General features: G+C 40.7%; 1 protein-coding gene across 5 annotated transcripts in view; it reads left to right on the forward strand.

Moving 5' to 3' along the window:
- Positions 1-15,542, forward strand: part of MYO6 (myosin VI) — a 262,279-nt gene that overhangs the window by 59,089 nt on the left and 187,648 nt on the right. For all 5 annotated transcript variants that reach the window (XM_040428669.1, XM_040428670.1, XM_040428671.1 and 2 more), the window contains exons 2-3: positions 8,426-8,568; positions 9,363-9,432. In XM_040428669.1, the coding sequence (XP_040284603.1) occupies positions 8,452-8,568; positions 9,363-9,432 (187 nt within the window). In that variant the 5' untranslated portion in view covers positions 8,426-8,451. The remainder of the gene's footprint in view (positions 1-8,425; positions 8,569-9,362; positions 9,433-15,542) is intronic.

Consider the following 15,542-nt stretch of genomic DNA (forward strand, 5'->3'; position numbering starts at 1 on the left):
TTAGTTTGTTTTTAGTTTTAGCTATTTTAGGGGGATATCTGTGTGTGCAGGTGACTATTACTGTGCATAATTATTAGGCAACTTAACAAAAAACAAATATATACCCATTTCAATTATTTATTTTTACCAGTGAAACCAATATAACATCTCAACATTCACAAATATACATTTCTGACATTCAAAAACAAAAACAAATCAGTGACCAATATAGCCACCTTTCTTTGCAAGGACACTCAAAAGCCTGCCATCCATGGATTCTGTCAGTGTTTTGATCTGTTCACCATCAACATTGCGTGCAGCAACAACCACAGCCTCCCAGACACTGTTCAGAGAGGTGTACTGTTTTCCCTCCTTGTAAATCTCACATTTGATGATGGACCACAGGTTCTCAATGGGGTTCAGATCAGGTGAACAAGGAGGCCATGTCATTAGATTTTCTTCTTTTATACCCTTTCTTGCCAGCCACGCTGTGGAGTACTTGGACGCGTGTGATGGAGCATTGTCCTGCATGAAAATCATGTTTTTCTTGAAGGATGCAGACTTCTTCCTGTACCACTGCTTGAAGAAGGTGTCTTCCAGAAACTGGCAGTAGGACTGGGAGTTGAGCTTGACTCCATCCTCAACCCGAAAAGGCCCCACAAGCTCATCTTTGATGATACCAGCCCAAACCAGTACTCCACCTCCACCTTGCTGGCGTCTGAGTCGGACTGGAGCTCTCTGCCCTTTACCAATCCAGCCACGGGCCCATCCATCTGGCCCATCAAGACTCACTCTCATTTCATCAGTCCATAAAACCTTAGAAAAATCAGTCTTGAGATATTTCTTGGCCCAGTCTTGACGTTTCAGCTTGTGTGTCTTGTTCAGTGGTGGTCGTCTTTCAGCCTTTCTTACCTTGGCCATGTCTCTGAGTATTGCACACCTTGTGCTTTTGGGCACTCCAGTGATGTTGCAGCTCTGAAATATGGCCAAACTGGTGGCAAGTGGCATCTTGGCAGCTGCACGCTTGACTTTTCTCAGTTCATGGGCAGTTATTTTGCGCCTTGGTTTTTCCACTCGCTTCTTGCGACCCTGTTGACTATTTTGAATGAAACGCTTGATTGTTCGATGATCACGCTTCAGAAGCTTTGCAATTTTAAGAGTGCTGCATCCCTCTGCAAGATATCTCACTATTTTTGACTTTTCTGAGCCTGTCAAGTCCTTCTTTTGACCCATTTTGCCAAAGGAAAGGAAGTTGCCTAATAATTATGCACACCTAATATAGGGTGTTGATGTCATTAGACCACACCCCTTCTCATTACAGAGATGCACATCACCTAATATGCTTAATTGGTAGTAGGCTTTTGAGCCTATACAGCTTGGAGTAAGACAACATGCATAAAGAGGATGATGTGGTCAAAATACTCATTTGCCTAATAATTCTGCACTCCCTGTATGAGTAATACACACTGTATTACTCATACAGCTAATGCATTCCAATACATAAGTATTGGAATGCATTGTAAAGAGGATTAGACCCCCAAAAGTTGAAGTCCCAAAATGGGACAAAAAATGTTGAAAAAAAATGTTGAAAAAAAAAAAATAAAGTTTTCCCCCCAAAAAATTTAAAGTTTCAAGTAAAAATAAACAAAAACTTAATTTTCCCCAAATAAAGTAAAAAAAAATTTGGGGAAAAAAAAGTCATATTAGGTATTGCTGCGTTCGTATCGACCGGCTCTATAAACATATCACATGACCTAACCCCTCAGATGAACACCGTAAAAAATAAAACTGCTAAATAAACAATTTTTTTTGTCACCTTGCATCACAAAAAGTACAACTGCAAGCGATCAAACAGGCGTATGCCCACCAAAATAGTACCAATTTAACCGTCGCCTCATCCCGCAAAAAATGAGCCCCTAGCTAAGACAATCGCCCAAAAAATAAAAAAAACTATGGCTCAGAATATGGAGACACTAAAACATAATTTTTTTTTGTTTTAAAAAAGCTGTTATTGTGTAAAACTTAAGTAAATTAAAAAACGTATGCATATTAGGTATCGCCGCATTCGTAATAACCTGCTTTATAAAAATATCACATGACCTAACCCCTCAGGTCAACACCGTACTTTCACACCAGCGTTGTTTGAATCCGGCGTTCAATTCCGACACTGGAACTGCCTGCCGGATCCGGAAAAAAACGGATTACATTTGAATCCTGATCAGGATTTTGATCACAATGAAAAAATGCATTGGAAAAAACGGATTAACATGCAAAAGCCGGATCCGGTTTGACGGAACACACGGCGCCGGATCCGGCGTTAATGCAAGTCAATGCGAAAAAGGCCGGATCCGGCGTTCAGTCAAAGTGTTCAGGATTTTTGGCCGGAGGTAAAAATACAACATGCTATGGTTTTCTGAAAAGCCTGATCAGTTCTTTTCCGGATTTGAGCCCCTAGGATGGAACTCAGCGCCGGTAAAGAAAAACGCTAGTGTGAAAGTACCCTAAAAAAAGCTATTTTTTGTCACCTTACATCACAAAAAGTGTAATAGCAAGCGATCAAAAAGTCCTAAGCACCCCAAAATAGTGCCAATCAGTCATCTCATACCGCAAAATCATACCCTACCCAAGATAATCGCCCAAAAACTGAAAAAACTATGGCTCTCAGACTATGGAAACACTAAAACATGATTTTTTTTGTTTCAAAAATGAAATCATTGTGTAAAACTTACATAAATAAAAAAATTGTATACATATTAGGTATCGCCGCGTCCGTGACAACCTGGTCTATAAAAGTACCACATGATCTAACCTGTCAGATGAATGTTGTAAATAACAAAAAATAAAAACTGTGCCAAAACAGCTATTTCTTGTTACTTTGTTACTTTGCTACTTTGCTTCACAAAAAGTGTAATATAGAGCAACCAAAAATTATATGTACCCTAAACTAGTACCAACAAAACTGCCCGTAGTTTCTAAAATGGGGTCACTTTTTTGGAGTTTCTACTCTAGGGGTGCATCAGGGGGGCTTCAAATGGGACATGGTGTCAAAAAACCAGTCCAGCAAAATCTGCCTTCTAAAAACCGTATTGGCATTCCTTTCCTTCTGTGCCCTGCCGTGTGCCCGTACAGCAGTTTACGACCACATATGGGGTGTTTCTGTAAACGACAGAATCAGGGCCATAAATATTGAGTATTGTTTGGCTGTTAACCCTTGCTTTGTAACTGGAAAAAAATTATTAAAATGGAAAATCTGGCAAAAAATTTTGAAATTGTATCTCTATTTTCCATTGATTCTTGTGGAACACCTAAAGGGTTAACAAAGTTAGTAAAATCAGTTTTGAATACCTTGAGGGGTGTAGTTTCTAGAATGGGGTCATTTTTGGGTGGTTTCTATTATGTAAGCCTCAAAGTGACTTCAGACCTGAACTGGTCCTTAAAAAGTGGGTTTTTGAAAATTTTGGAAAAATTTCAAGATTTTCTTCTAAACTTCTAAGCCTTATAACATCCCCAAAAAATAAAATGTCATTCCCAAAATGATCCAAACATATAGTAGACATATGGGGAATGTAAAGTAATAACTATTTTTGTAGGTATTACTCTGTATTATAGAAGTAGAGAAATTGAAACTTGGAAATTTTTTTGCTAATTTTTCAAAATTGTCTGCAAATTTGGTATTTTTTTTTATAAATAAAAATGATTTTTTTTTTTACTCCATTTTACCAGTGTCATGAAGTACAATATGTGACGAAAAAACAAAGTGTTTTAAAGTTATCACCACATAAAGTGACACTGGTCAGATTTGCAAAAAATGGCCTGGTCCTTAAGGTGAAAATGAGCCCGGTCCCTAAGGGGTTAAGGTCCTTTTATACAGACTGATGATTCAGACAATTATTGTGAGCACACCAAATGTTCCTGATAATTGCCTGTTTTGTTTACATGTAGCAATCTCCTCCGCTGTGTGGGAACAATCCTTTTTGGTGCCGGCAGAACAGGATTTTACACAGGCCAGTGCCAAGGGTGCTGTGTTACTGCCCTGTACGGGGTTTTATAAAATGATAAGACAGTCGATTGCTTGAGGCCCTAGTTTGGTTCTACAACCATCCATACTGGCCTGCAATGGCATTGTGTTCTCTTGTACAGGTACAGTTCTCTTTTGCATGGCTCATGCTGTTTGCGGTTAAATGGCATGCTAGGGCTATGGTTACACCCGTATTTAGCTACCATATTGTCTGATGTGGAACAGACGAATAATTGAAGCAGGTCATTGATGTTTCGATTTTGTAAAACTTGGCAATCTAGAACAAAATTGTGTTTTCTCCAATGAAATTAAAATAGCTGTTTGGTAACTCCCTTTTCTTGGGCGCATAGAGGACCTGTCACCTCTCCTGACAGGTCTGTTTTAGTAACTACTTCTTAACCCCGTGTAATAACTATTTTGAAGCATCTATTTTTATGACTCAAGGATGTGTTATTGTTCTATTATTCCTATTAGAAGTTATGAATGAATTGCTGGCCGCTTGCATTGAAGGTCCAACTGGGAGTTACCAGTTGGGACTATGTCCCTGCATTTAGTCCTTAAGCAAATATTTTGATTAAAATAAATGAGCCCATCCACCCCAGCAACCCAACCCTTTATAGATGGGACCCTACAATAAAATGACTACCCTTCTCTTTGGGTCTGGGCCTTCAAATTAACTCTCGGAAAGTAGAATCCATTTAGTGTAGAGTCCCATCTATAAAAGGTCACTTTGTCATGGTGAATGGGTTCATTTATTTTGATCAAAATATATTTGCTAGATTCCTCATAATTATGTATATCATGAATTTAGCATTACTTCATATGTCCATTGTTTGCAGAGTGCTGCTGCATTGTGTGTTTGCCTTAGTATTTCACATTTATTTCATTTTATAGGATGTGCTGAACCACCTTGTTTTTGCATGGTCTGCATCGTGACTGGATTCCTCACAATAACATTCTTTCTCTACTGTACTTTTATTCTTTTATTTTTTTTACAACTTCTCATTTTCATTCATCATACATTTCCGGCTCGTTTATATCATTCTCTGTATTTGAGGCGGCTGGGTGAGATCTTGTTGACTGCTGACAGTTCTCCTATTGTTCTGACCACGGTCATGTTTTAGCACCTTTGTTTGTTGTTCAACCCCCTGCAGTCCAGGACTGTATATTTGTGAGATGTGGCCTGCCTAGTCCCTGGCATTTTATATGTATTATATATCTTACAGCTATTATTATGTCTTACAGCTACTGTCCTATTAAGCGGTTTTTTATCATGCGTTGTTTGCAGCGTTATAGTATTGCGTCACATGTATACAGTACTACAGTTCTCCGTGTTTGCTGACTGCTTTTCTGTCAGTCCAGGGCTCATTTCTGGTTGTGTATGTCTCGTGGTTGCTTTATTGCCTGCTTACTTTGCTTTGCTTATGGTCCAGTGCTCTGTGCTAATTAGTAAATGACGGCTAATAATACTGATCTATGGAAACTCCTAACCATAAACTGTAAATGTTCTCCTTTAGTGTAATGAACCAGGTTTGTGTTATTTGGCTGTGAGGATATATTCCAGTATTTAGACTAAGGTGCCATGCAAACGACCATATTTTAGATTTTTGTATTTTCCATTCATTGCAATGGAAAACACAGTGTGCTGTCTGCATCCGTTTGTTCATTCTGCCGTCCCGCAAAAAAGTGAGAGCGTCCTATTTTTGTCCATTTTGCACACAAGGATAGGACATTTCTACAAGGGTAAAAGAAATTAGCGGCATGCACTCGGCCGTGCTTTGCGGACTGCACTACAGATACGGTTGTGTGGATGGAGCCTAAAATATATATATATATATATATATATATATATATATATATATACATACAGAGTAGACCAAAAGTTTGAACACACCTTCTCATTCAAAGAGTTTTTTCTTTATTTTCATGACTATGAAGTCATCAAAACTATGAATTAACACGTGGAATTATATACATAACAAACAAGTGTGAAACCACTGAAAATATGTCATATTCTAGGTTCTTCAAAGTAGCCACCTTTTTTGCTTTGATTACTGCTTTGCACACTCTTGGCATTCTCTTCATGAGCTTCAAGAGGTAGTCCCCTGAAATGGTCTTCCAACAGTCTTGAAGGAGTTCCCAGAGATGCTTAGCACTTGTTGGCCCTTTTGCCTTCACTCTGCGGTCCAGCTCACCCCAAACCATCTCGATTGGGTTCAGGTCCGGTGACTGTGGAGGCCAGGTCATCTGGCGCAGCACCCCGTCACTCTCCTTCATTGTCAAATAGCCCTTACTTTCAAAGTTTTCCCAATTTTTCGGCTGACTGACTGACCTTCATTTCTTAAAGTAATGATGGCCACTCATTTTTCTTTACTTAGCTGCTTTTTTCTTGCCATAATACAAATTCTAACAGTCTATTCAGTAGGACTATCAGCTGTGTATCCACCTGACTTCTCCTCAACGCAACTGATGGTCCCAACCCCATTTATAAGGCAAGAAATCCCACTTATTAAACCTGACAGGGCACACCTGTGAAGTGAAAACCATTTCAGGGGACTACCTCTTGAAGCTCATCAAGAGAATGCCAAGAGTGTGCAAAGCAGTAATCAAAGCAAAAGGTGGCTACTTTGAAGAACCTAGAATATGACATATTTTCAGTTGTTTCACACTTGTTTGTTATGTATATAATTCCACATGTGTTAATTCATAGTTTTGATGCCTTCATAGTCATGAAAATAAAGAAAACTCTTTGAATGAGGTGTGTTATATATATTATATTAATGGTGTCATGAAGTCCCGCACCAACCAGATATAGGATAGATAAAGCCATAAAATGTAAAGGCCCCTTTACACAGGCCGATTCAACAGGCAATTATCGGGAATGGACAGTTTGTTCCTGAATTGCCTTCGCCGCACGTAGAGTGAGAGGTGCATTTTCATGTAGCAGTCATCTCCCCTGTATGGGGATGAGCGATCGCAGCTGTGATCACTCTTCCCTTTAGAGAATCATAATTTCTGGGCGGCAGGTCACTCTTTACACAGGATAATTGTCCTGTTTACCGGCCAGTGTCAATGGGCCTTAAAAGTCATTTTACTTGGACTGATAATCAGGCCAATTATCAGGGATGAGTATTTGTAGAAACACTCGTTTCCGATAATTGCCCCGTGTAACTGTGCCACCGGATGAATGAGAAAATTCTTGTTCATTGGGTGATCGTATCTTTTGCCTGGCATCAAATATAATTTCTGTGTAGCACATCTCCCTGGGTTAACATGGACCTACTTACTGCACAGAAACAGTGAATCGCTATGGGGATGAGCAGTAGCAGTAGTCATCACTTGTCCCCATACAGAGTAGATGATTGCTGCACCTAAATGCCGCGCTCACCTTCTCTAACAATTAGGCAATTACCGGGAGCAAGCGCTTTGTTCCTGATAATTGCCTGTAATATCAGTCCATGTAAAAGGACCCTTAGTTCTAAAAGCGTCATTATTCATTTGTTATAACACAGAGAAGTGTGATGAGGTGTGCCTCCATGCTAAGGGTATGTCATCGTTGATTGCTGGAGGTACAAATGAGCGTAGAGGTTTAGACATTCTCTGTTTATTTGCATTTTGTGACATAATGGCCTGAAGTACAGTCTGCCTGAAGGCAGTCTGTCAGTTCCGAAATCACTTCTGGAGTAAACATCTGACCTTGTAGGGGATTCACACTGAATCAGAAACCTATTTCATTTAAAGATCCATGTCTGAAATCCAGTACATTGTTCTTTTTTAAATGGAGATTAGGATGCCAGTGTACCCCAGTACCGCCGCCCAGTGCATCCCTCTCATTGTTGATTGATGGTGCCAGTGTCATCACTGCTAGCTCCAAATCTTGCGCCTGCACCAATCAGTCTGAATTTAGCACATGTGCAGATGAGCCCTTGTTCCTGGCTTTGTAGCTGTTCACTGTCACCATGTGCCCAACTTAGACCTATTGGCGCAGGCGTGAGAGATAAGGCGCACGCCCCCTACAAGGCCATATGCTGAACGGAGAAGTGATTTTGGAGCTGATGTACTCCCACTAAAACAAGTTTTAATGTTAAGCATAGTTTTTAGAATATGTTTGTGACTTTTATTTATTTTTTCATGTCATTATCTATATATTTTTTAAAAATAGTAAAATCTTGCAGTTTTGGCAGAAGCCACTAAGTCTGATAACATCCTAGCGATTTTCTGTCCTTTAGAATTTACTTCTCAGCAGTCATCTCATTGTCATCACAGACAGGATTATAATGTAAGGTAATGCCTATAGGAATGGCAAATAAATTATCTGGCTTTGTAATTACGTAATAGCAAGTACGTGATGATGCCACATAATCCAGCTTTAAATGCATGATGATTATTATTATTATTATGCTGAATGCCTTATTTTCTCTTATGTAGTAAACGGTGGGAGCAGTGAAAGCACCATGGAGGACGGAAAGCCAGTCTGGGCACCTCACCCAGCTGATGGCTTTCAGTTGGGTAACATTGTGGATATTGGACCAGATTCTTTAACAATTGAACCACTAAATCAAAAGGGAAAGGTACGTTTTCATTGGGTTCTAATTGTGAGTACACAGAGTATATTGCTGTGTTCCCAACCATGCTTCCCAGGAACTCTGGTGTTCCTTGAGTCATGATAGGGCTTCCCCAGAACACCTATCACTTTTACAATACAGAAGGCAAATTCATTTCGACCTGCTCAAATATGCTTTGCAAAGCAGTAATAATATCTAAGACAAATTGTAGGACTGGAGAAGAATTGCATTAGGGATTCACCAGGCTTGGAAACATTTTCAGGGGTTCCCCAGTAGTAATGAAGATCAGAATCAGAGCTAATTATTTATGACTCCAGAATATTAATGAATGTTACAAAGCATGTGTAAATGGCCCTGAGATCAGCATAAAGTCTACAGTAAGGTAGAGTATGGTATAAGATGGTCCTCAATGTGAATAGAGCATTCAGTGGAGTAGCTCCTGTACATGTCCATGTGTCTCCATAGTAACAGACTACAAGCCACCCCTGTGTAGTTAGATCTCTTCCATTTGTTCCCTAGTTCTTACTATTGGGCATTTGGTAGCTTAGAGAGGAGCAAGGGCCAGCTGGGTTGCTATATGACTGCAGTATTGAGCTACACAGAGGTCTGCATAGGAGCTGTAGGATGTTTTTAATTAATTCCCAAAGTTGCTTTATTAATAATTTTAGATACATTTGAACAAGAAAAATAATTCATGAACATGATACTTTCTGAACTATGATCTTATTTATCAAAAGTTGTGTTGTGCCGTGATCTCCACCCTAGATGCTAACATTGTGCGCTCTCTTATGTTTTAATAGACATTTTTGGCAGCTATAAACCAGGTTTTTCCTGCTGAAGAGGACATCTCAAAACATGTGGAAGACAACTGTACGTATCCATTGTGTTTGACCCCTCTAGATTTTTATATATTTTTTTTTACAAATGCTGATCTGTTTATTCTAATTACTCTTATCAGACTTAAAGGGAACCTGTCAACATCAAAATAGCCTCTAAACTTCCCACAGTTCTTTACAGCTGATGCCATCTGGTTTCTAATGATGTGCTTGTCTAATTGCTCCAATTATAGCTGTAAAACAACGTTATTCCGCCGTAGGCTGTATGCGAATGCTCTTGAAGTCAAGGGGTTGGTGGCTTTCACAGTTGAAGACAGTTGATTGATGGGCTTTTTTGTTTCCTTAATGCACGATTCCTCCTTGAGATCTCGCACATGCACCATATGACAATGTTTCCTGGTGCACCTTCATGAGATCTCGAAAGGGAATTGCACATGAAGGAAACAAATAAGCTCATCAAACGCAAAGGAGTGGGAAGGGGGCACGGCAAGGGTGAAGGCCGCTGTCCCCTTGACTTTCAGATCCTCATTTGCATAGAGCATGCAGCGGAATAGAAGTTGTTTTACAGCGATCATGCCCATCGGACAGTGGGCATGACAAGCACATCATTAGAAATGAGATGGCATCAGCGGTGAGGTACTGCAGGCAGTTAGGGGGCCTTTTTGGTGCTGACAGGTTCCCTTCAGTAGTGACAACACAGTATGTAAATAAATCCGTTAACGGGATTAGCCTTAAAAGGTTTAAATTGTTGTAACCCATGAAAGGCCATCATTTACAGGAGTGTTTTTGCTATATTCTTAACCCAGAGCTATTGCTGTGAAGAAATCATGAAGCGTTTCCGGGAGTAAGTTACCCATTAACAGGGAATTGGTCTTTTATAACTGGTGACTCCTTAACTTTTACTTACCTTCACTTAGAAGCCAATTACTGTGCAAAGTCCAGTACCATTAATCTTCCTTTATATGACTTTTCCAACTGAGAGGTTATTTCTCATTTATATCTCCTTTATTTTTTGCCCTGCATCTTGCTAAACAGCTGATCAAGTGACTGTATCATGTATCAGATTTTAGTTTCTAGAATTACACATATGTAGATAGATGTGAACTAGTGCACTGCTCCTGCAGTCTTGTTGCAGGGAAGCCTTTTGGTCACCAGGAGCACAGCGATCCCAGTAATTGACCGCTCAGATGCCATGCCATCCAAGTTGTATAAAGCTTGTGGTCGGTGTAAAACAGCAAGCACTTGGCAGCTTTGGTGCTTGTTCCTCTCCTGAGCAGGTGCCACCTTTAAAAACCAGACCTCTGCCGTACGTCTACGGCGGTTGTTGGGAAGGGGTCAAGAACTTTGACACGGCATGTAATGCCTGACCAAATAGCCACATGAATGATCATTCTTGCAGCAGTTTGTTTACACTGCTAACAGTATATCACGTTTAGGGTACTTTCACACTAGCGTTTTTCTTTTCCGGCTCTGAGTTCCGTCCTAGGGGCTCAAATCCGGAAAAGAACTGATCCGTTTTATCCTAATGCATTCTGAATGGAGTTCCGTCCTAGGGGCTCAAATCCGGAAAAGAACTGATCAGTTTTATCCTAATGCATTCTGAATGGAGAGTAAGGCCTCTTTCACACTTGCTTTGTTGGGATCCGGCATGCACTTCCGTTGCCGGAGGTGCCCGCCGGATCCGGAAAAACGCAAGTGTACTGAAAGCATTTGAAGACGGAACAGTCTTCCAAATGCTTTCAGTGTTACTATGGCAGCCAGGACGCTATTAAAGTCCTGGTTGCCATAGTAGGAGCGGGGAGCGGGGGAGCGGTATACTTACAGTCCGTGCGGCTCCCGGGGCGCTCCAGAGTGACGTCAGAGCGCCCCATGCGCATGGATGACGTGTCCAATGCGATCACATGATCCATGCGCTTGGGGCGCCCTGACGTCACTCTGGAGCGCCCGGGGAGCCGCACGGACGGTAAGTACACTGCTCCCCCGCTCCCCGCTACACTTACCATGGCTGCCAGGACTTTAGCGTCCCGGCAGCCATGGTAACCATTTAGAAAAAGCTAAATGTCGGGTCCGGCAATGCGCCGAAACGACGTTTAGCTTAAGGCCGGATCCGGATCAATGCCTTTCAATGGGCATTAATTCCGGATCCGGCATTGCGGCAAGTGTTCCGGATTTTTGGCCGGAGCAAAAAGCGCAGCATGCTGCGGTATTTTCTCCGGCCAAAAAACGTTCCGTTCCGGAACTGAAGACATCCTGATGCATCCTGAACGGATTTCTCTCCATTCAGAATGCATTAGGATAATCCTGATCAGGATTCTTCCGGCATAGAGCCCCGACGACGGAACTCTATGCCGGAAGACAATAACGCAGGTGTGAAAGAGCCCTAATCCGTTCAGGATGCATCAGGATGTCTTCAGTTCAGTCTTTTTGACTGATCAGGCTTTTCAGAAAACCGTAGCATGCTGTATTTTTACCTCCGGCCAAAAATCCTGAACACTTTGACTGAACGCCGGATCCGGCCTTTTTCCCATTGACTTGCATTAACGCCGGATCCGGCGCCGTGTGTTCCGTCAAACCGGATCCGGCTTTTGCATGTTAAACCTGAAAAATGTGAAAAAAAGTTAAAGTCCATAAATGGCGGATCCGTTTTTTCCAATGCATTTTTTCATTGTGATCAAAATCCTGATCAGGATTCAAATGTAATCCGTTTTCACACGTTTTTCCAGATCCGGCGGGCAGTTCCGGTGTCGGAATTGAACGCCGGATTCAAACAACGCTAGTGTGAAAGTAGCCTTACAAATGGAGATGTGCTGCTGAAAAAGAGATACTTTTTATGTTGGCATAAAACATTTAGTCGGGCGACAGATGAACTAATTGCAAATTTCTTGGTTGATCGGCAGGTAAGTGATGGATAATGAACATTCTTTTTGGCTGCTAATTGGCCCATGGAAAAGGTTTTTAAAGGGCTTCTCCAGGAATAAAAAAAAAATGAAAATACTTAAATATTATTTTATAATAAATATATTCACAAATACCTTTCATTACTTAGAATGGTTTGTTTTATCTAGGGAGCAATCATTAGGAGAAATAAAATGGCAACCGTGCTATCAGTACACACACAAAACCTGTCCTAATCAAACAGGAGGACAAGTTACTTCACCACAATGAGCCATAGTGCTGCCTCATCCTCCTCTCTGCTCTGCTTGTCAGGAATCATGATCCTGAATACAAGTGAATCTCAGTGGGAATGGATATGATGAGGAGACATGAGGAGGGTGAGGTGTGGCTAATGAGCAGCAGCACTTGTATGCAGTCTCCATTACCACAGCAACACATCACCCCAGTCTGTCCTGTCCGTCCTCTCTGTACTTCATGTCTCCTCATGAACTAAATTCCACGGAGATTCAGCTTTAAGTTCTTATCATCTGTATTCAGGATCATAATCCCTGAGGAGGAGGCAGCGCTTTACCTCAGTGTTGTAAAGAAACTTCTCCTCATGTGATCAGGATAAGTTTTTTGTGAACTAATGTGACAGCGGCCATTTTGTTTCCCCTGATGAATGCTCCCCAGACAAAACAAGCTATTATAAATAATGAAAGGTATATGAGGGGAAAAATAAATATATATATATATATATATATATATATATATATATATATATATATTGTAACATAGTACATAAGGCCGAAAATAGACTTTTGTCCATCCAGTTCGGCCTGTTATCCTGCAAGTTGATCCAGAGGAAGGCAAAAAAAATAAAAACTGTGAGGTAGAAGCCAATTTTCCCCACTTTAGGCAATCAGACTAACTCCCTGGATCAACGACCCCTCTCTAGTAGCTATAGCCTGTAATATTACGCTCCAGAAATACATCCAGGCCCCTCTTGAATTCCTTTATTGTACTCACCATCACCACCTCCTCAGGCAGAGAGCTCCATAGTCTCACTGCTTTTACCGTAAAGAATCCTCTTCTATGTTTGTGTACAAACCTTCTTTCCTCCAGACGCAGAGGATGTCCCCTCGTCACAGTCACAGTCCTGGGGATAAATAGATGATGGGATAGATCTCTGTACTGTCCCCTGATATATTTATACATATTAATTAGATTTCCCCTCAATCGTCTTTTTTCTAAAGTGAATAACCCTAATTTTGATAATCTTTCAGGGTACTGTAGTTGCCCTATTCCAGTTATTACTTTAGTTGCCCTCCTCTGGACCCTCTCCAGCTCTGCTATGTCTGCCTTGTTTAGAGGAGCCCAGAACTGTACACAGTACTCCATGTGTGGTCTGACTAATGATTTGTAAAGTGGTAGGACTATGTTCTTATCTTTTGATGCAACCCATTATCTTATTGGCCTTGGCAGCAGCTGCCTGACACTGTTTTTTGCAGCTTCGTTTGCTGTTTATTAAAATTCCTAGATCCTTTTCCATGTCAGTGTTACCGAGTGTTTTACCATTCAGTATGTACGGGTGACTTGCATTATTCCTTCCCATGTGCATAACTTTACATTTGTCAGTGTTAAACCTCATCTGCCACTTATCTGCCCAAGCCTGCAATCTATCCAGATCCCTCTGTAGTAGTATACTGTCCTCTTCAGTGTTAATTACTTTACACAGTTTAGTGTCATCTGCGAAAATTGATACTTTACTATGCAAGCCTTCTACAAGATCATTAATAAATATATTGAAGAGGATAGGGCCCAATACTGACCCCTGAGGTACTCCACTAGTGACAGTGACCCAATCTGAGTGTGTACCGTTAATAACCACCCTCTGTTTTCTATCATTGAGCCAGTTAGTTACCCACATACAGACGTTTTCTCCGAGTCCGAGCATTCTCATTTTATATACTAACCTTTTATGTGGTACAGTGTCAAATGCTTTGGAGAAGTCCAGACATACGACATCCATTGATTCGCCGCTGTCAAGTCTAGAACTTACCTCCTCATAGAAACTAAATAAATTAGTTTGACATGACCGATCCCTCACGAAGCCATGCTGATATGGCGTTATTTGCTTATTTCCGTTGAGATGCTCTAAGATAGCATCTCTCAGAAAACCTTCAAACAGTTTACCCACAACAGATGTTAAACTTACCGGCCTATAGTTTCTAGGCTCTGTTCTTGGACCCTTTTTGAATATTGGCACCACATTTGCCATGTGCCAATTCTGTGGGACATTCCCTGTCAGTATGGAGTCCGCAAATGTCAGAAATAAAGTCTGGCTATGACATTACTTAATTCCCTTAGGATACGGGTGTGTATGCCATCCGGTCCTAGCGATTTGTCTATTTTGATCTTTTTAAGTCGCTGTTGTACTTCTTCCTGGGTCAGACAGGACACTTTTAATGGGGAATTTATTTTTACATTCAGCATTTCATCTGACAGTTTATTTTCCTCAGTGAATACATTGGAGAAAAAAATATTTAACAGCTTTGCTTTCTCCTCGTCGCTCTCTGCGACTCCCCCCTCATTACTCTTTAAAGGGTCGACACCTTCAGATTTATACTTTTTAACATTTATATAATTGAAGAACATTTTAGGGTTAGTTTTACTCTCTTTGGCAATTAATCTCTTGGTCTCTAGTTTGGCCGCTTTTATTAGTTTTTTTTTTCATGTTCTGTTTTTTTCCTTATAGTTATAGTGCTTCCGTGCTACACTCCTGTTTTTGTGATTTTATATGCTTTCTTTTTCTCAATTATTGCTTTCTTTACAGTTCTATTTATCCACATTGGTTTCTTTTTGTTCCTTAACCTTTTATTCCCATACGGTATGTACCTCTCACAATGAGCTTTTAGGATGCTTTTAAAGATATCCCATTTTGTGGCTGTATTTTTATTTTTGAGGACTTTGTCCCAGTTAGTTAGGCCTATGGCCTCTCTTAGTTGGCTAAATTTAGCTTTTTTGAAGTTTGGTATTTTTGTGACTCCCTGTAGAAACGCTCTTTTGAATGATAATTGGAAGGTTATTACTTTATGGTAACTAGTTCCCAGGTGTCCCCAAACCTGCACGTCTGTTGTTCTGTCAGGTCTATTGGTTAATACGAAGTCCAGTATGGCCGTCCCTCTAGTCGGGTCCTGAACCAGTTGGGAGAGATAATTGTCTTTGGTTATTGCCAAGAACCTGTTTCCTTTATGAGATATACAAGTT

The sequence above is a fragment of the Bufo bufo genome, chromosome 4, assembly GCF_905171765.1.
Source record: "Bufo bufo chromosome 4, aBufBuf1.1, whole genome shotgun sequence".
NCBI lineage: Eukaryota > Metazoa > Chordata > Amphibia > Anura > Bufonidae > Bufo > Bufo bufo.